General features: G+C 43.5%; 1 protein-coding gene across 3 annotated transcripts in view; it reads right to left on the minus strand.

Moving 5' to 3' along the window:
* Positions 1–20,699, minus strand: part of GOLPH3 (golgi phosphoprotein 3) — a 34,341-nt gene extending 13,642 nt beyond the window's left edge. The window contains exon 1 of one of the 3 annotated variants that reach the window (XM_075587518.1): positions 20,162–20,699. In XM_075587518.1, coding sequence (XP_075443633.1) covers positions 20,162–20,344 — 183 coding nt within the window. In that variant the 5' untranslated portion in view covers positions 20,345–20,699. The remainder of the gene's footprint in view (positions 1–20,161) is intronic. The other 2 variants (XM_075587539.1, XM_075587529.1) reach the window with 2 other exon arrangements.
* Between the last annotated feature and the right edge of the window lie 5,456 nt (positions 20,700–26,155).

Consider the following 26,155-nt stretch of genomic DNA (forward strand, 5'->3'; position numbering starts at 1 on the left):
CCCTTTCAATGCCGGAACACCAGCAGCACCATTGCTTATCTGAATAGAAATCACGACTGTGGGCTGGCCAATTGATGACGTGAACAAAAAGGTGGAGGAGGCTCCTTTTCCGTTCGATCCCATTCACCTCCGATGGCGCAGTGATCTGCCCCTGGAAAACTAGTATTCTATGATGTACCTTGGCGTACCAACCCTCAGCCCAAACCCAAGTATTTTGATTTCTAGCATTTCATTGCAGAAGAAACAGGCACAAAACACTCTGTACCATCACCATGAAAACATCCAATATCCAGCGTGTAACAACAAACCTTGGGGCACAGTGCACTTCTGGAAACACATGGAAACAGGAATGAAAAGCTACACGGCTTACAAGAATAAAAAAGGCAGTAAACATACCGTATAATATGTTTATTCATATTTATTTTTTTAATAAATGGGTCAGTTTTTCCACTGTCTGAAGATGCGCAGATGGAATCAGGAAAATGTGCACAGAATGCAGTATGCTTATTTGCGCTTACACAAACTATCCATCTACCAAATGTACTGACAGCTAGAATGATGCATCCCTGAAATACACTAGACAAGTGTGGTTTTCAGACCTCTCCTCACAAAATCGTGTTTTGGCAATAACCAAGCAATACTACGAACAGTATTTAATGTACGGTCATGCTTCTTAAATCCTAGGTCCATACTCTGTCTGGGGTTCCCAGAGGTATGGGTGGAAATACCACCCCTTTGTACACTTGCATCCAGTCTTAAAGAAAATATGTAGACAGAAGTAAAGCTGTGCTTTTTCATTATCTCATGTGATACTAGCAGCACAATGTAACCTTTAATAACATTTAAGACTTTAAGAAATCGTGAGAGCTGAAATGCGCTTTCAAATTTCTTGAAATATTTAATGCCATTGGCAAATCAGATGAATAATGCAGGGCTGAACAACCAAAGTAAAAACCCATCTTGTGTATAACATGACAATAGCATTTACAACTGCAGTTCATGTTTAAAGCAGAAATACCACCTGCCCCCTTTTTTCCTTATTTTTATATGTAAAGCATGTGACTATATATAAAATTCTACATTCTTACCTAAGCTGGCAATAGTTTGGTGCTTCTATTATAAATCTTGATTGTGTGCCTAATGAAATGGCCACCTTCAAACTTTGTGCTGCTGTCTGAAATGTTACAGCTGATATAGTATTAGTAATATATTGTTACATAACACATTGTTACTGCTTTCAGAGTAATAGACAGAAGGCTGTTCGGAACAAAGCAACAGATCTGCTTGTGATACTTTGTTGCAAAAGGGCAGAACTCACAAAAGTGAGTCAGAGCCTGTTTCAAAAGAGGAAGTGGATATGATTAAGTGGTTGCTGTAGCAACCAAAAGGTTATATCAGTACATTAAAAACATTCAAATGGCATAAAGTTAAAAAAAATGCAGACTAATATTATCCAATGCTATAGACCAGATTTATCTTAACAACCCCCCACTATTTTTCATGTTTTGCTGCTTTAAAAGGTCATATTCTGTATATTAAGATGCTACAGTGCAACAACGCTTACAGAAATGTAAAAGGTTTCGTTTCAAGAATGATTTTGTCTATTCAGTCCTCATGATTATTCCTGGTTGTGTGGATCACCACTGCCCACTCGTATTTCCTGCTAAGCTCTACCTTACTGCAACAGAGAAGGGGGGAAAAAAAATACAATTGGGGTATGAACACCTCTATAATTACCACCACGTTTCAAAGGGGAGAACGGTCAGTTCCAATACAAATGGCAGTTCATACAGATTCTTGCAAATTGCTTCATTTTCATCTTGCACCCATATGCAATGTATCAAGCACGTTGGCTCCATATTTTGTCCCACATGTGCCATCTTTCAATGAGCTGTGTCAATAGGAACTATTCATAAGCAGACAGAAAAGAGAGTTTTTAAATTATACACCTCTGTGCTTTACTAATTCTCCCTTCAATATTACAATGCTTAAAAACACTTCTTGCTCCAAAATTGCCTTGATACATAACCTCCTTCATCCACTGTTTTATCTGTCAATGCAATGCTCTCTATGAAGGAACTAGAAAGGAGTCAAAGCTTTGTACCACTGCACAGTTATATCCTCGTCAATGCTCTGTAATACTGCACGGTTATATCCTCGTCAATGCTCTGTAATACTGCACGGTTATATCCTCGTCAATGCTATGTAATACTGCACGGTTATATCCTCGTCAATGCTCTGTAATACTGCACAGTTATATCCTCGTCAAAGCTCTGTAATACTGCACAGTTATATCCTCGTCAATGCTCTGTAATACTGCACGGTTATACCCTCGTCAATGCTCTGTAATACTGCACGGTTATATCCTCGTCAATGCTCTGTAATACTGCACAGTTATATCCTCGTCAATGCTCTGTAATACTGCACAGTTATATCCTCGTCAAAGCTCTGTAATACTGCACAGTTATATCCTCGTCAATGCTATGTAATACTGCACGGTTATATCCTCGTCAATGCTCTGTAATACTGCACAGTTATATCCTCGTCAATGCTCTGTAATACTGCACAGTTATATCCTCGTCAAAGCTCTGTAATACTGCACAGTTATATCCTCGTCAATGCTATGTAATACTGCACAGTTATATCCTCGTCAATGCTCTCTGATACTGCACGGTTATATCCTCGTCAATGCTCTCTGATACTGCACAGTTATATCCTCGTCAATGCTCTGTAATACTGCACGGTTATATCCTCGTCAATGCTCTGTAATACTGCACAATTATATCCTCGTCAATGCTCTGTAATACTGCACGGTTATACCCTCGTCAATGCTCTGTACCACTGCACGGTTATATCCTCGTCAATGCTCTGTACCACTGCACAGTTATACCCTCGTCAAAGCTCTGTAATACTGCACAGTTATATCCTCGTCAATGCTATGTAATACTGCACAGTTATATCCTCGTCAATGCTCTGTAATACTGCACGGTTATATCCTCGTCAATGCTCTGTAATACTGCACGGTTATACCCTCGTCAAAGCTCTGTAATACTGCACAGTTATATCCTCGTCAATGCTATGTAATACTGCACAGTTATATCCTCGTCAATGCTCTGTAATACTGCACGGTTATACCCTCGTCAATGCTCTGTAATACTGCACAGTTATATCCTCGTCAATGCTCTGTAATACTGCACAGTTATATCCTCGTCAATGCTCTGTAATACAGCACAGTTATATCCTCGTCAAAGCTCTGTAATACTGCACAGTTATATCCTCGTCAATGCTCTGTAATACTGCACGGTTATATCCTCGTCAATGCTCTGTACCACTGCACAGTTATATCCTCGTCAATGCTCTGTACCACTGCACAGTTATATCCTCGTCAATGCTCTGTAATACTGCACGGTTATATCCTCGTCAATGCTCTGTAATACTGCACAGTTATATCCTCGTCAATGCTCTGTAATACTGCACGGTTATATCCTCGTCAATGCTCTGTAATACTGCACGGTTATATCCTCGTCAATGCTATGTAATACTGCACGGTTATATCCTCGTCAATGCTCTGTAATACTGCACAGTTATATCCTCGTCAAAGCTCTGTAATACTGCACAGTTATATCCTCGTCAATGCTCTGTAATACTGCACGGTTATACCCTCGTCAATGCTCTGTAATACTGCACGGTTATATCCTCGTCAATGCTCTGTAATACTGCACAGTTATATCCTCGTCAATGCTCTGTAATACTGCACAGTTATATCCTCGTCAAAGCTCTGTAATACTGCACGGTTATATCCTCGTCAATGCTCTGTAATACTGCACAGTTATATCCTCGTCAATGCTATGTAATACTGCACGGTTATATCCTCGTCAATGCTCTGTAATACTGCACAGTTATATCCTCGTCAATGCTCTGTAATACTGCACAGTTATATCCTCGTCAAAGCTCTGTAATACTGCACAGTTATATCCTCGTCAATGCTATGTAATACTGCACGGTTATATCCTCGTCAATGCTCTGTAATACTGCACGGTTATACCCTCGTCAATGCTCTGTACCACTGCACAGTTATACCCTCGTCAATGCTCTGTAATACTGCACGGTTATATCCTCGTCAATGCTCTGTACCACTGCACAGTTATACCCTCGTCAAAGCTCTGTAATACTGCACAGTTATATCCTCGTCAATGCTATGTAATACTGCACAGTTATATCCTCGTCAATGCTCTGTAATACTGCACGGTTATATCCTCGTCAATGCTCTGTAATACTGCACAGTTATATCCTCGTCAATGCTATGTAATACTGCACAGTTATATCCTCGTCAATGCTATGTAATACTGCACAGTTATATCCTCGTCAATGCTCTGTAATACTGCACAGTTATATCCTCGTCAATGCTATGTAATACTGCACAGTTATATCCTCGTCAATGCTCTGTAATACTGCACGGTTATATCCTCGTCAATGCTCTGTAATACTGCACGGTTATACCCTCGTCAAAGCTCTGTAATACTGCACAGTTATATCCTCGTCAATGCTATGTAATACTGCACAGTTATATCCTCGTCAATGCTCTGTACCACTGCACAGTTATATCCTCGTCAATGCTCTGTAATACTGCACAGTTATATCCTCGTCAATGCTCTGTAATACTGCACAGTTATATCCTCGTCAATGCTCTGTAATACTGCACGGTTATATCCTCGTCAATGCTCTGTACCACTGCACGGTTATACCCTCGTCAAAGCTCTGTAATACTGCACAGTTATATCCTCGTCAATGCTCTGTAATACTGCACAGTTATATCCTCGTCAATGCTCTGTAATACTGCACGGTTATATCCTCGTCAATGCTCTGTAATACTGCACGGTTATACCCTCGTCAATGCTCTGTAATACTGCACTGTTATACCCTCGTCAATGCTGTAATACTGCACAGTTATATCCTCGTCAATGCTCTGTAATACTGCACGGTTATATCCTCGTCAATGCTCTGTAATACTGCACAGTTATACCCTCGTCAATGCTCTGTAATACTGCACAGTTATACCCTCGTCAATGCTCTGTAATACTGCACAGTTATATCCTCGTCAATGCTATGTAATACTGCACAGTTATATCCTCGTCAATGCTCTGTAATACTGCACAGTTATATCCTCGTCAATGCTATGTAATACTGCACGGTTATATCCTCGTCAATGCTCTGTAATACTGCACAGTTATATCCTCGTCAATGCTATGTAATACTGCACGGTTATACCCTCATCAATGCTCTGTAATACTGCACAGTTATATCCTCGTCAATGCTCTGTAATACTGCACAGTTATATCCTCGTCAATGCTCTGTACTACTGCAGTTATATCCTCGTCAATGCTCTCTGATACTGCACAGTTATATCCTCGTCAATGCTCTGTAATACTGCACAGTTATATCCTCGTCAATGCTCTCTGATACTGCACGGTTATATCCTCGTCAATGCTCTGTAATACTGCACAGTTATATCCTCGTCAATGCTCTGTAATACTGCACAGTTATACCCTCGTCAATGCTCTGTAATACTGCACGGTTATATCCTCGTCAATGCTCTGTAATACTGCAGTTATATCCTCGTCAATGCTCTGTAATACTGCACAGTTATATCCTCGTCAATGCTCTCTGATACTGCACGGTTATATCCTCGTCAATGCTCTGTAATACTGCACGGTTATATCCTCGTCAATGCTCTGTAATACTGCACAGTTATATCCTCGTCAATGCTCTCTGATACTGCACGGTTATATCCTCGTCAATGCTCTGTAATACTGCACAGTTATACCCTCGTCAATGCTCTGTAATACTGCACAGTTATATCCTCGTCAATGCTCTGTACTACTGCACAGTTATATCCTCGTCAATGCTCTGTAATACTGCACGGTTATATCCTCGTCAATGCTCTGTAATACTGCACAGTTATATCCTCGTCAATGCTCTGTAATACTGCACAGTTATATCCTCGTCAATGCTCTGTAATACTGCACAGTTATATCCTCGTCAATGCTCTGTAATACTGCACGGTTATATCCTCGTCAATGCTCTGTAATACTGCACAGTTATATCCTCGTCAATGCTCTGTAATACTGCACAGTTATATCCTCGTCAATGCTCTGTAATACTGCACAGTTATATCCTCGTCAATGCTCTGTAATACTGCACAGTTATATCCTCGTCAATGCTCTGTAATACTGCACAGTTATATCCTCGTCAATGCTCTGTAATACTGCACAATTATACCCTCGTCAATGCTCTGTAATACTGCACAGTTATACCCTCGTCAATGCTCTGTAATACTGCACAGTTATATCCTCGTCAATGCTCTGTAATACTGCACAGTTATATCCTCGTCAATGCTCTGTAATACTGCACAGTTATATCCTCGTCAATGCTCTGCAATACTGCACAGTTATATCCTCGTCAATGCTATGTAATACTGCACGGTTATATCCTCGTCAATGCTATGTAATACTGCACGGTTATACCCTCGTCAATGCTGTAATACTGCACGGTTATATCCTCGTCAATGCTCTGTAATACTGCACAGTTATATCCTCGTCAATGCTCTGTAATACTGCACGGTTATACCCTCGTCAATGCTCTGTAATACTGCACAGTTATATCCTCGTCAATGCTCTGTAATACTGCACAGTTATATCCTCGTCAATGCTCTGTAATACTGCACGGTTATATCCTCGTCAATGCTATGTAATACTGCACGGTTATATCCTCGTCAATGCTCTGTAATACTGCACAGTTATATCCTCGTCAATGCTCTGTACTACTGCACGGTTATATCCTCGTCAATGCTCTGTAATACTGCACAGTTATATCCTCGTCAATGCTCTGTAATACTGCACGGTTATATCCTCGTCAATGCTCTGTAATACTGCACAGTTATATCCTCGTCAATGCTCTGTAATACTGCACGGTTATACCCTCGTCAATGCTATGTAATACTGCACGGTTATACCCTCATCAATGCTCTGTAATACTGCACAGTTATATCCTCGTCAAAGCTCTGTAATACTGCACAGTTATATCCTCGTCAATGCTATGTAATACTGCAGTTATATCCTCGTCAATGCTCTGTAATACTGCACGGTTATATCCTCGTCAATGCTATGTAATACTGCAGTTATATCCTCGTCAATGCTCTGTAATACTGCACAGTTATATCCTCGTCAATGCTCTGTAATACTGCACAGTTATATCCTCGTCAAAGCTCTGTAATACTGCACGGTTATACCCTCGTCAATGCTCTGTAATACTGCACGGTTATATCCTCGTCAATGCTCTGTAATACTGCAGTTATATCCTCGTCAATGCTCTGTAATACTGCACAGTTATACCCTCGTCAATGCTCTGTAATACTGCACAGTTATATCCTCGTCAATGCTCTGTAATACTGCACAGTTATATCCTCGTCAATGCTATGTAATACTGCACGGTTATATCCTCGTCAATGCTCTGTAATACTGCACAGTTATATCCTCGTCAATGCTCTGTAATACTGCACGGTTATATCCTCGTCAATGCTCTGTACTACTGCAGTTATATCCTCGTCAATGCTCTGTACTACTGCAGTTATATCCTCGTCAATGCTCTGTAATACTGCAGTTATATCCTCGTCAATGCTCTGTAATACTGCACAGTTATATCCTCGTCAATGCTATGTAATACTGCACAGTTATACCCTCGTCAATGCTCTGTAATACTGCACAATTATACCCTCGTCAATGCTCTGTAATACTGCACGGTTATACCCTCGTCAATGCTATGTAATACTGCACAGTTATACCCTCGTCAATGCTCTGTAATACTGCACAGTTATATCCTCGTCAATGCTATGTAATACTGCACAGTTATACCCTCGTCAATGCTCTGTAATACTGCACAATTATACCCTCGTCAATGCTCTGTAATACTGCACGGTTATATCCTCGTCAATGCTCTGTACTACTGCACAGTTATATCCTCGTCAATGCTCTGTAATACTGCACGGTTATACCCTCGTCAATGCTCTGTAATACTGCACGGTTATACCCTCGTCAATGCTCTGTAATACTGCACGGTTATACCCTCGTCAATGCTCTGTAATACTGCACGGTTATACCCTCGTCAATGCTCTGTACTACTGCACAGTTATATCCTCGTCAATGCTCTGTAATACTGCACGGTTATATCCTCGTCAATGCTCTGTAATACTGCACAGTTATACCCTCGTCAATGCTCTGTAATACTGCACGGTTATACCCTCGTCAATGCTCTGTAATACTGCACGGTTATATCCTCGTCAATGCTCTGTAATACTGCACAGTTATATCCTCGTCAATGCTCTGTACTACTGCACAGTTATATCCTCGTCAATGCTCTGTAATACTGCACAATTATACCCTCGTCAATGCTCTGTAATACTGCACGGTTATACCCTCGTCAATGCTCTGTAATACTGCACGGTTATACCCTCATCAATGCTCTGTAATACTGCACAGTTATATCCTCGTCAATGCTATGTAATACTGCACAGTTATATCCTCGTCAATGCTCTGTAATACTGCACAGTTATATCCTCGTCAATGCTCTGTAATACTGCACAATTATACCCTCGTCAATGCTCTGTAATACTGCACGGTTATACCCTCGTCAATGCTCTGTAATACTGCACAGTTATATCCTTGTCAATGCTATGTAATACTGCACGGTTATATCCTCGTCAATGCTCTGTAATACTGCACAGTTATATCCTCGTCAATGCTATGTAATACTGCACAGTTATATCCTCGTCAATGCTCTGTACTACTGCACAGTTATATCCTCGTCAATGCTCTGTAATACTGCACAATTATACCCTCGTCAATGCTCTGTAATACTGCACGGTTATATCCTCGTCAATGCTCTGTACTACTGCACGGTTATACCCTCGTCAATGCTCTGTAATACTGCACGGTTATATCCTCGTCAATGCTCTGTACCACTGCACGGTTATACCCTCGTCAATGCTCTGTAATACTGCACAGTTATACCCTCGTCAATGCTATGTAATACTGCACAGTTATATCCTCGTCAATGCTCTGTAATACTGCACGGTTATATCCTCGTCAATGCTCTGTACCACTGCACAGTTATATCCTCGTCAATGCTATGTAATACTGCACAGTTATATCCTCGTCAATGCTCTGTAATACTGCACAGTTATATCCTCGTCAATGCTATGTAATACTGCACAGTTATATCCTCGTCAATGCTCTGTACTACTGCACAGTTATATCCTCGTCAATGCTCTGTAATACTGCACGGTTATATCCTCGTCAATGCTCTGTAATACTGCACAGTTATATCCTCGTCAATGCTCTGTAATACTGCACAGTTATATCCTCGTCAATGCTCTGTAATACTGCACAGTTATATCCTCGTCAATGCTATGTAATACTGCACAGTTATATCCTCGTCAATGCTCTGTAATACTGCACAGTTATATCCTCGTCAATGCTCTGTAATACTGCACGGTTATACCCTCGTCAATGCTCTGTAATACTGCACGGTTATATCCTCGTCAATGCTCTGTAATACTGCACAGTTATATCCTCGTCAATGCTCTGTACTACTGCACAGTTATATCCTCGTCAATGCTCTGTAATACTGCACGGTTATACCCTCGTCAATGCTCTGTAATACTGCACGGTTATATCCTCGTCAATGCTCTGTAATACTGCACAGTTATATCCTCGTCAATGCTCTGTAATACTGCACAGTTATATCCTCGTCAATGCTATGTAATACTGCACGGTTATATCCTCGTCAATGCTCTGTAATACTGCACGGTTATATCCTCGTCAATGCTCCGTAATACTGCACGGTTATACCCTCGTCAATGCTCTGTACCACTGCACAGTTATATCCTCGTCAATGCTCTGTAATACTGCACGGTTATATCCTCGTCAATGCTCTGTAATACTGCACGGTTATATCCTCGTCAATGCTCCGTAATACTGCACGGTTATACCCTCGTCAATGCTCTGTACCACTGCACAGTTATATCCTCGTCAATGCTCTGTAATACTGCACGGTTATATCCTCGTCAATGCTATGTAATACTGCACGGTTATATCCTCGTCAATGCTATGTAATACTGCACAGTTATATCCTCGTCAATGCTCTGTAATACTGCACGGTTATATCCTCGTCAATGCTCTGTAATACTGCACGGTTATACCCTCGTCAATGCTCTGTAATACTGCACGGTTATACCCTCGTCAATGCTCTGTAATACTGCACGGTTATACCCTCGTCAATGCTCTGTAATACTGCACAGTTATATCCTCGTCAAAGCTATGTAATACTGCACGGTTATATCCTCGTCAATGCTATGTAATACTGCACAGTTATATCCTCGTCAATGCTCTGTAATACTGCACGGTTATACCCTCGTCAATGCTCTGTAATACTGCACAGTTATATCCTCGTCAAAGCTATGTAATACTGCACGGTTATATCCTCGTCAATGCTCTGTAATACTGCACGGTTATATCCTCGTCAATGCTCTGTAATACTGCACGGTTATACCCTCGTCAATGCTCTGTAATACTGCACGGTTATATCCTCGTCAATGCTATGTAATACTGCACGGTTATATCCTCGTCAATGCTATGTAATACTGCACAGTTATATCCTCGTCAATGCTCTGTAATACTGCACGGTTATACCCTCGTCAATGCTCTGTAATACTGCACAGTTATATCCTCGTCAAAGCTATGTAATACTGCACGGTTATATCCTCGTCAATGCTATGTAATACTGCACAGTTATATCCTCGTCAATGCTATGTAATACTGCACAGTTATACCCTCGTCAATGCTCTGTAATACTGCACGGTTATATCCTCGTCAATGCTCTGTAATACTGCACGGTTATACCCTCGTCAATGCTCTGTAATACTGCACGGTTATACCCTCGTCAAAGCTCTGTACCACTGCACGGTTATACCCTCGTCAATGCTCTGTAATACTGCACGGTTATACCCTCGTCAATGCTCTGTAATACTGCACAGTTATATCCTCGTCAATGCTCTGTAATACTGCACAATTATACCCTCGTCAATGCTCTGTAATACTGCACGGTTATACCCTCGTCAATGCTCTGTAATACTGCACAGTTATATCCTCGTCAATGCTCTGTACCACTGCACAGTTATATCCTCGTCAATGCTATGTAATACTGCACAGTTATATCCTCGTCAATGCTCTGTAATACTGCACAGTTATATCCTCGTCAATGCTCTGTAATACTGCACGGTTATACCCTCGTCAATGCTCTGTAATACTGCACGGTTATACCCTCGTCAATGCTCTGTAATACTGCACGGTTATATCCTCGTCAATGCTATGTAATACTGCACGGTTATATCCTCGTCAATGCTATGTAATACTGCACAGTTATATCCTCGTCAATGCTATGTAATACTGCACGGTTATATCCTCGTCAATGCTCTGTACTACTGCACAGTTATATCCTCGTCAATGCTCTGTAATACTGCACGGTTATATCCTCGTCAATGCTCTGTAATACTGCACAATTATACCCTCGTCAATGCTCTGTAATACTGCACAATTATACCCTCGTCAATGCTCTGTAATACTGCACAGTTATATCCTCGTCAATGCTCTGTAATACTGCACAATTATACCCTCGTCAATGCTCTGCAATACTGCACGGTTATACCCTCGTCAATGCTCTAATACTGCACAATTATACCCTCGTCAATGCTCTGTAATACTGCAGTTATATTCTCGTCAATGCTCTGTACTACTGCAGTTATATCCTCGTCAATGCTTTGTAATACTGCACAGTTATACCCTCGTCAATGCTCTGTAATACTGCACGGTTATACCCTCGTCAATGCTCTGTAATACTGCACGGTTATATCCTCGTCAATGCTCTGTAATACTGCAGTTATATCCTCGTCAATGCTCTGTAATACTGCAGTTATATCCTCGTCAATGCTCTGTAATACTGCAGTTATATCCTCGTCAATGCTCTGTACTACTGCAGTTATATCCTCGTCAATGCTCTGTAATACTGCACAATTATACCCTCGTCAATGCTCTGTAATACTGCACAATTATACCCTCGTCAATGCTCTGTAATACTGCACAGTTATATCCTCGTCAATGCTCTGTAATACTGCACAATTATACCCTCGTCAATGCTCTGTAATACTGCACAATTATACCCTCGTCAATGCTCTGCAATACTGCACGGTTATACCCTCGTCAATGCTCTAATACTGCACAATTATACCCTCGTCAATGCTCTGTAATACTGCAGTTATATTCTCGTCAATGCTCTGTAATACTGCACAATTATACCCTCGTCAATGCTCTGTAATACTGCACAATTATACCCTCGTCAATGCTCTGTAATACTGCACAGTTATATCCTCGTCAATGCTGTAATACTGCACAGTTATATCCTCGTCAATGCTCTGTACTATTGCACGGTTATATCCTCGTCAATGCTCTGTAATACTGCACAGTTATATCCTTCAGTATGGGTCACCTTTTCCCACAAATAGCCGCTTTAAAATACAAAAGGAGTAAGGCTTTAATGGCGGTCGATGCTTTGCAGTGTTAAACTGGGATGACAACTAATTTCCTGAGCAGGTTTATTTATTTTATAACAGCTGGGAAAGATTTGCAATATAGAGGCATTTTTGTGATCCTCCTTTTAAACTATTACATCATGGAAAATAATAAAAGAAAATGGCAACCAATTTTAATGGTAAACTTGTGTGCTTTGTATCACATTAGCCTCAATGGGCTTAGTCTACACAAAAAGGCACAGAGATTAATTTTAAAAGCTGCAGACCAAGCAATATCCTACATGTGGTTTTTTAAATAAATCAGTCTGTACTATGAGAAAATACTTGTAGCCCTGCCCTCTCTAGCAGTGAACAAATTGTATCTGGTGACTACCTGGCCACATGATCTTCCTAACAGAACTTTGCATCTTGGGTCCTCTTCTGCTGCACTGACAGCCATTTAATGAAACCCTGCGCCGAATATTCACAGAGAGAAAGATCGACAGAGGTGGTGGTGTTGGCAAACGAGACACTGAAAGTACCAAAGGAGCGGTAAGAGGATCTGTTACAGATACCAAGATTATGGAGAATGTGAAACAGGGTGGTACAAAGTATCAAAGGCTGCAGAGAGGTTGAGTAATATGGGTAAAATGTAATGACATTTGTCTTCTGCAGCATGGAGGTCATTAGTTATTTTGATAAGGGCTGCTTCAGTGGAGTGAGCAGTGCAGAAGCCAGATTGTAGCGGGTATAGGAGAGACTAGGTGGTGAGACAGTGGAGCAAGCGAGAGAACACAAGGCGTTCAAGAAGTTTAGAGGCAAAAGGCAGGAGGGAGGCAAAAGGCAGGAGGGAGACAAGGCGATAATTAGATAGGTAGGGTCAAGCCTGCTGTTTTTGAGTAAAGGTATAACTGTTACTTGGTTAAATTAGATGGTAAAATATGAAAATATGTTTAAGTGTAGGGATTATAGTAGGAGCAAGAGGTTTGAGGAGATGGGAGGCAATGGGTCAGGAAGCAGGTGGTCTAGGGAGAAGAAATCAGTAATGACACATGCTCCTCTGTGACAGAGGAAAAGGAGTCAAGGATGGCAGGTGAGTTAGGAAGACGTGTAGAATGTGAGGATGTCTTGCCGTATAGAATCCCCCTTGGGCTACGCTTATAGTGCCGGTGACGCGACGTCAGGCTGCGGTCACTGGAAAAATCAAATTGAGATGACTTACAGTGATCGCGACCAAGAAGTCGCATCGCGCTTACTATAAGTGCACGCAGCGGCGGCAATACGTTTGTTTTGACGCAACAATGCGGCGCTATCGCTGTCACTATAAGCGCAGCCTTAGTCTTGAAATAGTCAGCAAAGTCTTGAGGTGAATTAGAGTAAGAAATACCAGTAACAGACGGTGGTCTGAGTAAGGAGTCAATGACAGAGTCTCCGTGAGTTACTTGTCTGTGTTGATTAATGATGAAAAGTAGGTTTGTTTAGCTTGGAGAGGGCAGAATTGAAACAGGATAGGATAAATTAGTAGTGAAGGAAGTCTGTGAGAGTGTGACATTTCATCCAGGGGCGTTCAGAGGAGCTAGTCAGGAGTGGAGCTTACATGTGTGGCAGTTTAGCCAGGGTCTGGGGTTAGAAGGGTGAGCGGGAGAGAACGAGAAGGGCATGTAGATCAAGAGAAGAGGATAGGGCAGAGTTGAAATTCCTGACCAGGTTGTAAGAATCTGTAGCAGGGCCGAGAGAGGAGAGGGAGGAGCGCTAAGTAGAGTCAAGAGCAGGGTGGTTAATGGAACACAGGTTTCTTCAGAAACGAGGGGTACATGGGAGGTGGAGAAAGGGAGAAGTGAAAATGAGAAGAAGATTCTCAGAGAGAGGAAAGGGGGAAATGGAGAAGTCAGACAGCAGCTGCAGTCTATGAAATGCTACAGGGACAATTTAACATTATATTATTAAGTGCAACACATTGTCACAGCTTTCAGCTCAGCAACTGCAGCTGGGAACACTGCAATGTATCTGGTTGTGATACTTTGTTGCCAAAGGGTAAAGCTTCAAAAGAGTGTGTGTAGCAGAACCTGTTTCACAATAGGAAGTGGATGTGACTTTCTAAATGCTAAGCAGGTAGAGGATGCTCACTACATTAAAACTCAAGGCATTAAGGGTTGGGGACAAAAAAATGAAAAAAATTGAATATCTAATACTACACAACTGATTAAAAACACATTAGATTTTAAAAGTCTTGCTGCTTTAACCTTTGGCACCTTTGTTGTGGTTGTGACTGACATGTCAATCACCACTGTGACCAGTAATAGGGAGCACAATCTTGCTTTTAGTGCAACAGTGCAGCAGGATCGGGTGCAATGTGACCAGCTTCAGAGGTGGCTGAGTGGTCAGACGCATAACAGGTGCCAGGGGTTAAATCGTAGGCTGTGCCACTTAGTGTGGGGTGCAGGTGTCCAAGCCGCACGCGTGCTGGGGAAGGGACTGAGGCGGAGAGCTCCAGGTCTCTGTCCACCCGATATCAAATTATGTCAGCGGAGGTAAGATGGTTTGTTAGTGTGCTGTGTGCGTGTCATAGATATACACACACACACACACAGCGCCACCGACAGGAGGGGGAAAGATGGAAGGGACGGAAAGGGCCATTACTGAAAAGACCCCCTCGCCCACCACACCAAAAAAAATAAAATTATATTTGGCCCCTATAAACTGTAGCTGGCTCCGAAGTTAATAGTTTTGTCCTCTACTCCGCAACAAAACAGGCGCAATTACATGCAGACAAAGCGGTCTAGCACGAGTCGCTGCCAACTGTGCCACCTTATCAAGGGACCACAAGGAATTGCTACATTTATAAAGTATTAGGTCGTGGAACTTGCAGAGTAAAATGCGACACCCGGACAGGAAAAAGCAACACTCCAACCTATATAACCAGATAAAAGGGATACACAGGTTGGCATTTTCTTGTAACAAATAAACGCTGTGTTTTAGCATATTTAGCCAACATGTCACATTACCACGAACATGGTCCGCGACCGCCCTTCTACAAAGTTTTACTATACGTTTCAGATCAACTGTGACTACTGTATGTTACAAAGAAGCATGGTCAGTTCATGCTGCTAGATTAGACTGCGTCCATGGTACCTCAGACCGCGCAGGCGCGTCCGCACGCTGACCGAAGACTGCCTTAAGGCAGTGTTTGTGTACACGCGGAGGCAGCGTGCGATGCGCGAGAAATCTGTTTGACAGGGCGGTCACGTGAGCGGTTCGCCCAATGAGTGCGAACCAGCTCCGTGACGTCACTAGGAACGCCCCGCCACGGCCCAAGTGCATGGTCAGGGAAAGCACCCGCTTTCCCTCAGCCTCCGCGCGGGCTGCGGCACCATGTCCGCAGCCTAATAAAAGAAAGAAAACTACTCGGCTCCAATTAGAAAAGTACATACCGGTGGTACAATAAAGTGAAAGCAATCAATAAAAGATCTAAAATTCTATTGAAAAGTTATTTTTCATAATATTGGCTGCATTTCATTCAAAATCTGGTGTTTTTTTTAATAAATCACTTGTGTGGAATTAGATGATACTTACTGCATTTTGTTTTACCCTTTGTAATTATTTCTAATGCATTGCACCTCAGGTTGCTATAGCAACTATTTAGAAAGCCACAGTACTTCCTCTACTGAAATAGGCAGCCATATTTAGTGCGTTCCTTGCCATGTAGGATCTTCACTGATCACTCACGGATCGGCAGCTTAGATAATTGTATTGCTATGACGGTAAATAAGGTAAATAATAATAAATAATAATAAAAGGGAAAGGAAATGCCCTTTTTCGCTGGGTAGCCTAAAAAATAATAAATATTCTCGGACAATAATAATGCAATAGTTTTAAAAGTTCAATAATCAGAGTTAAACCTAACATAAGTGTACTGGAGAAGTGTATATCATCAGCAGGACACAATTTGCTATGTAAATGCAATTTGTGCAAAAGCCCCCTTTGGACTTTCATAAATGACAAGACTTGAAGGAAATAGACCCCTTATTTGCACAAGAGGGAGATGGACATCTGAGAAAAAGGTAATCACGTAGTGATCACATGTAAGAAACTTGACAGATCAAATGTCATCAAATAGGCTTAGCAGCACAAAAATATTTTCCTTCCAATACATTCCTCTTTCCATTGTGTACATTTTCAGTTCATTCTGCGTTAGCGACTGCATATACTGTACACTTGTGTGGTTTTAACGCCTCATGGTTTGGGGCACTGCTAAGACATTGCCAGGGACTGAATCACTTGAAACACACAAATACTCCATTTCATTAAATATGGTCTCCTTACACTATCAATTATCATCTTGGTTCTCCATGTAGGTAAATAAGGGAATGAAGTGAGGCAGTGTATATGGGTAGCCCTTTCAGTTTTGCATATGCTATCCAGTTACGCAAGCATACTGTGCATGGATAGTTCAATATGATTTAAAATAGAGACAAGTGCTGCACACCAAGAAACAAAAATAATGATAGCGATACAATTACACCCGGTGCTCCTGCGTTTGAAGGATAGCCTGCAGTAAATCCAATGGGTACAGTGAGTGAAGCAACACAAGGCACAAACGGATTTTAAGTTAATCTATCAAATGGCCACTTGATTTCACTGGATAAAGACCCAAGGGTCGAATCATTGTGTAATGGCTCTAAATAAATTAAATTAACTTAAAATCGGTATGAGCCTTGTGTTGCTTCACTCACCGTGTCTAGTTGATGATAACAAGTCTGCAGTAGCTCATCCGTACTTATTGCTCCTTTCGTAGATACGTCAGGTGCAAAATATAAGCACTTTCCAAAAGTATGCGCCGCAAAGTGTATGATCTTTAGCCAATAAGATATGCAAATGATGCAATGTTTGTTCCTTATTCAGACATTTACACAGGCCTTCATAAACAAAAGAAAGTTAGGTATAAGGAGGTCTATGATGTACCCAACTCGATATATACATAACACCTACAAAAGGTTGCTGTGGGGAACAAAAACCTCCTATAGCTGAATACCCGATATCAGAATACACAGATATCTAGGTAGGCACTTCTAAATACAAAAATGGGAGGACCACACACCAGTCTTACAATAAAAATATTGGGGGGAAAAAAAATCGAAGTTTTGGTATAAAACTAAACCGTCTTCAGGACAGACACTTTTACACATATCAACATAAGAAAATAGGCCATCAAGATGTTTTTACTAGAAGGATCATTTATATGTATACAAAACTTAGTGCTTGCTTCCATACAACAAAGCTTAGTTAAACCAGAGTTCATAATGTGACATTACCCACAAGAGAAACGGACGTAAAGATCCATGAGTAAAAACAACGTCCAAGCTACATCCCATTTGCACAGGCTTAACAGTTCATTATTGTAACATAACATTGCGTTAACATTAAAAAAGTGTGACGTTATTCCAGTCTTGGCTTTACTTCTATCCAGACCCCGAAATAGGGATTTTGCTGTAGTGGAGAGAGGGGAAAGGAAAATAATGCAATGTTATTTAAATTATATCCAACTATGGCGTTACAGCCATCTAGACACTACAAAATCCCTATTTCAGTGTCTGGTTGGGAGTTACGCCAAGTTTAGGTACAACGTAACTATTGTAACGCTCAGTCCCTGCATAAACCTTAACGGAGTTTAGCGGATATGCAATGTTATGATAATCCCTTGTTTGCATGTCATCACTAATGTACGTTATAGTTAACACTATGCTCGTTACAGGTGAATCTCTGGCTTAACGTTATGTTACAGTCCTTTGAAAATAAAGTCGTAATACGACATGAAGTGACTTAACAGAGCTTTGTGAATTTAGGCCTAAGATATTCGCTTGTTTTGTTCAGTAGATACACACACACACACACACACACACACACACACACACACAGTGAGTGGGGCAGGTTGATACCTGTGTGTACGTGGTTGCGGGATTAACCGCCACTGTCAGAGACTGATTATTGTAATGCAAATCTGAGTGGAAATACATAAACACACAGAATATTGTATTGGTATTATAATTACAGTGAGATTTACAGAACGTAAAACGTTATATGTACAAAGAAGTACGTCTTTATTAGTTCTTGTACCAAATAAACTGAACTGACTTTCTATTTATTGCTTAAGTCCTTTAATGCTTCAAATATTCACAATTCCACAATGTTCATTTTGCACACACAAAAAATGTTTTTCCACAAATACTTTAAGATACCATTGATAGTGGATTGAATCAAATAATGTCACTAGAGGATAAATACATTATTTTATACATAGGCCAATAGGAAAATTATAAATTCCCAAACACACAAAACACGGAATGGCTACGATTTGTGGTTTCATAAACTTGATTGGGTAGAAGAAACAGAAATGGGCAGGGATAAGAACTGGCAACATTAATGTCGCTTTTCCAAACTTTCATCCAATTAACTGAGACATGATAGCGATAGAGATATATACACACACACACACACACAAGTATCCATCAAAAGAATCGGCATTGAATAGATATGGTGCAGACACCATTATTATAGATATACACAGGGACTAGGTGTGCATATAGCTCCATGTACATATTATGTATATACACTAACATATCCCCTTACAGATACACAAATACGATGCAGTGTCTGTACCTCTTCCACAGTCTGAGTCGGGGATAATGGTCCCTGCGCGGCCGCGTGAGAACCAGCGTGAGAACGAGCGCACCACCGCGCGTACTCCTGCAGCCCAAGCGATTTGTGAACTTGGCTGTAGGAGATCGTAGACGCGCTGCGGGGCCGGGGCGGACGCGTCACGAAGCTGGTTCGCCCTCATTGGCCGAACCAGCTCACGTGCGCTGACGTCACGCAGCAACCGCCTGAAAATACAAAATTTGTTCTATTTTCAAAACACTGCTGCGTCAACGCGCCTCTCCGCCTGTAGGCGCGCAGGCACGGGGGTAGCGCCCATAAGAAAATACAGCAGAGAGGTTGCCGGGTGCATGCACACAGCAACGCCGTCACCATAATCTCATCGCTGTATTTTCTTATGGGAGCTATCCCCGTGGCTGTGCGCCTACAGGCGGAGAGGCGCGTTGACGCAGCAGTGTTTTGAAAATACGACAAATGTCGGCCAATGAGGGCGAACCAGCTTTGTGACGCATCCGCCACGCGTCTACGTTCTCCTGCAGCCAAGTTCACAAATGGCTTGGGCTGCAGGAGTGTGCGCTCGTTCTCACGCGGCCGCGCAGGGACCATAATCCCTGCCTTAGATACACATCCTTACATACCCACATGTTGCCAGCAATCCTGATGTGCTGCATGCGGATAGGCAACGGAATATTAGGAGCCTCACCAATATGTAACGGAGCTGGGGATTTCACACCCTGCATACATAAAGCAGATGCACATATGGTACAGAGCTATATACATACACACACATATTGGAGGTGTATATAAAACTCTTGCCACATGTAAATTAAATACAGTCAACACACACACACCCCCCTAAACACAGTCAAACACACCCCTTGTCCTCACCTCCCTGTCCTTGAGCCCCAGCAGCAGCACCTCCTCCATCAGGGTGAGCCTGGCCTCCTTGTCCCCGGCCCTCTCCTCCTCCTCCTCCTGCTCTCTCTCCTCCGCCTCCCCCTCGGCCCCGCTGCGGGAGGCTTCCGTGCGGCGCTGCACCAGCCCCGAGCTGCGCTGTGTCAGGGACGTCATGGCGGCGGGACCGGGATCACAGGGGGACGACACCGGGAGCGGGGGCACACACGCCGGGATCACCGGGTAACCCGAGCCGGGACACACACCGGGGGGGGGGGCAGGGTAAGCGGAACCGGGACACCGACACACACGGGGGGGGGTGGACACCGGGTAACCTGAGCCGGGACACAGACACACACCGGGGGGAGGAGGGGAAAGGTCAGGGAGGGGGCTATCTGCCGTCCCGGGGTGCGTTCATGGGACCGCAGGCTCTTCCCCCCGCTGCCTATCCGCTCCTCTCTCAGGGAGGCAGCCGGAGGGACCCTTTTCCAAGATGGCGGCTCCTGCTGACGTCACCGGAGGATGTGGCACGGGAGGGAGGAGGAAGAGGGAGCCCAGAGACGGAAGTGACGCTGCGCGGAGAGGGGGGCTGAGGGGGTATGTGCAGTGGGAGGGAAGCCTGGCAGCAGGCGGAGGTGTGAAGGAAAGTCTCTGCTGTGGTTATAATAATAATAAAATTAATAATAGCATGTTCTTGTATAGCGCTGCTAGTTTTACGTAGCATGTTACAGAGACATTTTGCAGGCACAGGTCCCTGCCCCGTGGAGCTTACAATCTATGTTTTTGGTGCCTGAGGCACAGGGGGATAAAGTGACTTGCCCAAGGTCACATGGTTCCCCTGCTCCAAACTCGCTGTCAGGCAGTGTCTTTACTCACTGAGCCGCTCCTCCAATAAAACGGGAGCACCCTCAGCACATACATGTCAGCGTAGTATGAGTTGGGTGGGGGTGCTGTACATGCATACATTAGCACCGAGAGTTTTTTCAGGGGAACGTGGGGTTGCCGGGTGACTTCTCCAAAAATGCCGGACACAATGGTGAAAGGTGTGACGCACTCGAGACACATGCCTCTCTGCTCCATGATGTTTCCTCCTCTCCTTGGCCACACCCTCAGGCTCCTGCCACCTCCTCCTAATTGGCCCCTGCTGCTGGGTATTGCAGCCAATCAGTTAGCTGTCCAGCTCCTTAGCAATAGCCCTGCTCTCTCCCTGCTAGGGGAAATCCCGCGGCTCGAAGGACTGATCAGGTCGCTTTGTCCAGAGAGGTAATACATGTCTAGTATTACCTATCATTTTTAACTGGACAGTGTCCAAATACAGGACAGTCCGGTTCAATACTGGACACCTGGCAATCCTAGGGGGCATTATTGTGAGTATCTGAAAAATTTTTTTTTAGATGTTATATAAAACAATTAAAATAGGGGTGACCAATTCCAGTCCTCAAGGGCCACCAACAGGCCAGGTATTAGGGATATCCCTGCTTCAGCACAGGTGGCTCAATCAGTGGCAGTTCACTGATGTTACAGCTGCTCTGTTATTGGTCTTGGGTAAAATATGTTATCCCCCTGTACCCTCTGTTTCCACTTTCCCTATAGATTGTAAGCTCCTTGGGACAGGGCCCTCCTTACCTACTGTAACAATGTATGCTAATGTTTGTTATTATACTGTTTTCGTCCTCCAACCCTATTGCACTGCGCTACGGAATATGTTGGCACGTGATAAATAATAAAAGTTGTGTGTGTGCTGATCACGCGCATTTTAAGTGAAACTTCTTTATCTGTTGTCACGGAAATTGTAATGGTGATGTTTTTAATTAATCAAAACACAATCAGTGCCAAAACGCAAGGAAATTTGACTTAGAACGCGTGTTTTAGCTATTTGCACTATATTTATAGTAACTGAATTCCTTGTGTGTGTCAGTCTGTGTGTATGTGTCAGTGTGTCAGTCAGTTAGTGTGTGTCAGTCTGTCTGTGTGTGTTGTTCTCAGGGTCCTGCCACCCTATCTCCTGACTCCCCCCCCCCTGAGCAGCCCCTCCCCCCCCCTCACTCTCTTCCCCGGTGGAGCTGTGTCCTGCTGCTAGTGAGAGCCCACGGGGGGGAGAGGGGGGAGGGAGGGGTGTACTCGGCGGCTCACTGGGGGGGAAAAGGTGTACTCGGTGGCTCACTGGGGGGGGGGGAAGAGGGTGTACTCAGCTGCTCACGGGGGGGAGGGAGGGGTGTACTCGGCGGCTCACTGGGGGGAAAATGTGTACTCGGCGGCTCACTGGGGGGGAGGGTGTACTCGGCGGCTTGTGGGGGGGTTGCATGTGCTCGGCGTCTCACTGGGAGGGGGTTGCGCGTGCTCGGCGGCTCACTGGGGGGGAGGAGAGGGTTTACTCGGCGGGTCACTGGGGGGGGGGGAGGGTGTGCTCGTCGGCTCACTCTGTGGGGATGTTTGGCGGCTCACGTGTGTGTGTGTGTTCCTCCTGCTGCTGGAAGCTGGCAGAATTCAGTGGCAGTTAATGTTGCTGATGGCCTCTTCTGTCAGCAGTGATGTCACTTCCGTCACCACTGACTTCCGTTCCCATCAACTCCATTCACTGCCACTGAATTTTGCTCATGTGGTAGGTGCTGCTAAAAAAGTTTGCCTTCAATAATAATGCACTCAATGTATCTATAACCAATAGATTTATATATATTATTATTTTTTTCATGTAATTTCGGGTATTCCCAAAAAGGATTAACACCATCCATAGTTACATAGTTACATAGTAGACGAGGTTGAAAAAAGACGTACGTCCATCAAGTTCAACCTATGCTAAATTTAGATAACAGATACTTTATCCTATATCTATACTTACTTATTGATCCAGAGGAAGGCAAACATAGAACCTCAGTGTCATATCATCCAATGAGATACCTCATAAGGGGAAAAATAAATTCCTTCCCGACTCCAAGAATTGGCAATAGGATTAATCCCTGGAAAAACATCCTTCCCATGTTTACTTATTTGGTATATCCGTGTATACCTTTCCTTTCTAAAAAGATGTCCAACTTTTTTTAAACAAATGTACAGCCCTTGGGATGAATAGTTCTTTTGAAAGCTCCTTGTACTGTCCCCGAATATTTTTTGTTTACCAGTGATTTTAAATAAGATGTTTATTGGCAATTTCGTGAAAACAGTGGATGTATGCTGCATTATTGTCTTGTCATACAAACCACTAAAAATGTATGTTATAAAAATAAAGAAAAACAAGTGGGAAGAAAATGATATGTTTTTCTGAGAATTACAAGGGAGTCTCTCACATAGATGTATGTATGTCTTTATTTATATAGCGCCATTAGGGTACATAGCGCTTCACAGCAGTAATACACGTGACAATCATATAGATAACAATAATACAAACAACACACAAAGGGAAGAAGTGCTTCAGACATAAAGGTGACATTTAGGAGAAGGAGTCCCTGCTTCAAAGATCTTATAGAACTGCCCAGTATGTTTATAATAATATAGCACCAATGATGTGCACAGTGCTGCACAGATGTAGTATACAAGACACATTCATAGGAAACATAATGCACATTTGGGGAATGAGCCAAGTGCATGAAACGTACTTCCGAGCCCTTGCCTCAAAGAACTGACATCACTTGTCTTGTGCAGTGACTGAATGTCTTGGAGGTCTGGGTATCCAGTTCCAGGCAGCAGGGAGCGAAGTAGACACAAAACTGAATCCAGTGCAAACTTTATCGTGCTACAGAACCAATCCAAGTTTGTTGCTAGCCAGAATAGAAGCAGCTATGCATAAGGTGACCAGATTTTGAAATGTAAAAACCGGGACGCATAAAAAAATATTTAGAAAACAAATTAAATGTCAAACTGTGCCCCGCCCCCTTTTTTTGCTTTCCTCCCTCCTCCCCATCCTCTTCTCCCTCTCCCCATCCTCTCCCCCTATCCTCTCCTCCCTCTCCCCCCATTCTCTCCCCCCATCTTCTCCTCCCCTCATCCTCTCCTCCATCTCCCCATCCTCCCTCCCCCCATCCTCTCTCTATCCCTCTCCCCCATCCTCTCTCTATCCCTCTCCCCCTCAACCTCTCTCTCCCTCTCCCCATCCTCTCTCTCCCATCGTCTCTCTCCCTCTCCCCTATCATCTCTCTGTCACAGTCTTCCTAGACATCCTGCTCCCAGCCACAGTTCCTTTCTCTGTCCACCGGGTGTGCGCCTGATTTCGGTCTGCTTTGGGGTTCCTCTGTCTGTCTCCTTGTTGCTCCTGTCCTCTGTCCTTATTGTTTCCTGTTTCGTGTTCATCTCTTGCCTTTGCTTTGTGGTGTGTTCCCTGACTTATGCTTGAGCTTGTTCCTGTATCTGTTCCGTAATAAAGGCCCTTGCTATTAAACTAGATTGCCCCAGTCTGTTTCCTGCTAGCAAGTCCCAGTCCCAGTTCCTGCTCCCCTGCTCCTGCCTTCCTGTTATCAACCCTGCCTGTGACCATGACGAGCCTGCTTGCTGCCTGCCACTGAACCCTGCTTGTGACCTAGACGATCCTACTTGCTGTCTGCCACCAAACCCTGCTTGTGACCACGACGATCCTGCTTGCTGCCTGCCACCGAACCCTGCTTGTTACCCCAACAATTCTTGCCTGCTCCCTGTTCTTCCGGCCACCGAGGTCCTACCCACTCCAGGAGTCTCCCCTTGACACTCTCTCCCATCCTTTCCCCTCCCCACCATCTGTTCTGGTCTCTCTGTCACACACACACCAACACACACAGAACTGGGAGATCTAGAGAGGAGTAGCTATGCTGTGCTCTGCAGCGTCACCTGCTGCCCAGAAGTGGATAAGCAGTCAGACAGCGCTGCTCTCCTCCCTCCTACCGGCTACAGCTGTTCTATGATCAGCTCCGTGCTCAGCAGCCAGCATCCTCCCCTGATCTCCTCCAACCTCGGCTCTTCTCCTACCCGTTCAAACCGGGAGGACACCGTGCACCGACCGGCTCATTAATAACCGGGACTGTCCTCGCAAAACCGGGAAATCTTGACAATTATTGGAGCACTGGGACAGCTCATTAAAAACCGGGACATCTGGTCACCGTAGCTATACAGAACCTTTAATGGCACAGCATGGTAGAGACTCTACAACAGGGGTGGCCAACTCCCTGTCCACAGTTGCAGCCAGTTATACAAATTCAAGTAAATCCTACATTATTTGTGCCATTTCAAAGCTGCATCTTCTCAACAAAAGGTATTTCTGGCATAATTGCGGATATTGCTCCATAACTTTGTTGATGGAAATCACATATAGGTAGACGTGTGATAAATAGACCAGAATTTTAAGATGCACAAATAATATCCCTTTAGTATGTGTACATAAATGACACACCTAGTTTTGTCTCTCTTTAGAAAAGTCTGTTGGTTCTTTAACACTGGGATAACCATTGATTTGCATCTGGTAACGCAGTGGTTGTCAACTTCAGTCCTCAAGACCCCCAGCAGGTCAGGTGTTAAGGATATCCTAAGGTCCCAGTAGCAGTCAGTGTTCCACAAAGAAGCAGGCACACGGGCTTAAGCAGGAAACTTTTAATGACCCAAGTGATTCAACGTTTCGGCTGTGCAATGCAGCCTTTTACAAGGTAAGGGTTTTAAGGATATCCCAACTTCAGCACAGGTGACTTAGGTTATTGACTGAGCCACCTGTGGTAAAGCAGGGATATCCTTAAAACCTGACCTGTTGTTAATTTGTGCATCGTCTCAGGGGAATACTTTCTCTTGAGAAGGCTTTAGACAAAGCTAAGTATGATTGAACTTAAAAGGGAAGTCCCTCTGACCTTGGATCAAAGTAAACGAATGGGCTTTACATGGTTAACAGCTTTTCTTCAGAAAAAAACATCAGAGAAGACGGGGAAAAAAAAGCTTTCTACAATTGTAGCCTAATCCCCTGGCTATCATCTTTTTTGTGGTCCTAACAGTATAAGTCCTGTTAGACACAGGCACTGTGGGAGATAAGCTCTCTCATTG

The sequence above is a fragment of the Ascaphus truei genome, chromosome 1 (assembly GCF_040206685.1).
Source record: "Ascaphus truei isolate aAscTru1 chromosome 1, aAscTru1.hap1, whole genome shotgun sequence".
Lineage (NCBI taxonomy): Eukaryota > Metazoa > Chordata > Amphibia > Anura > Ascaphidae > Ascaphus > Ascaphus truei.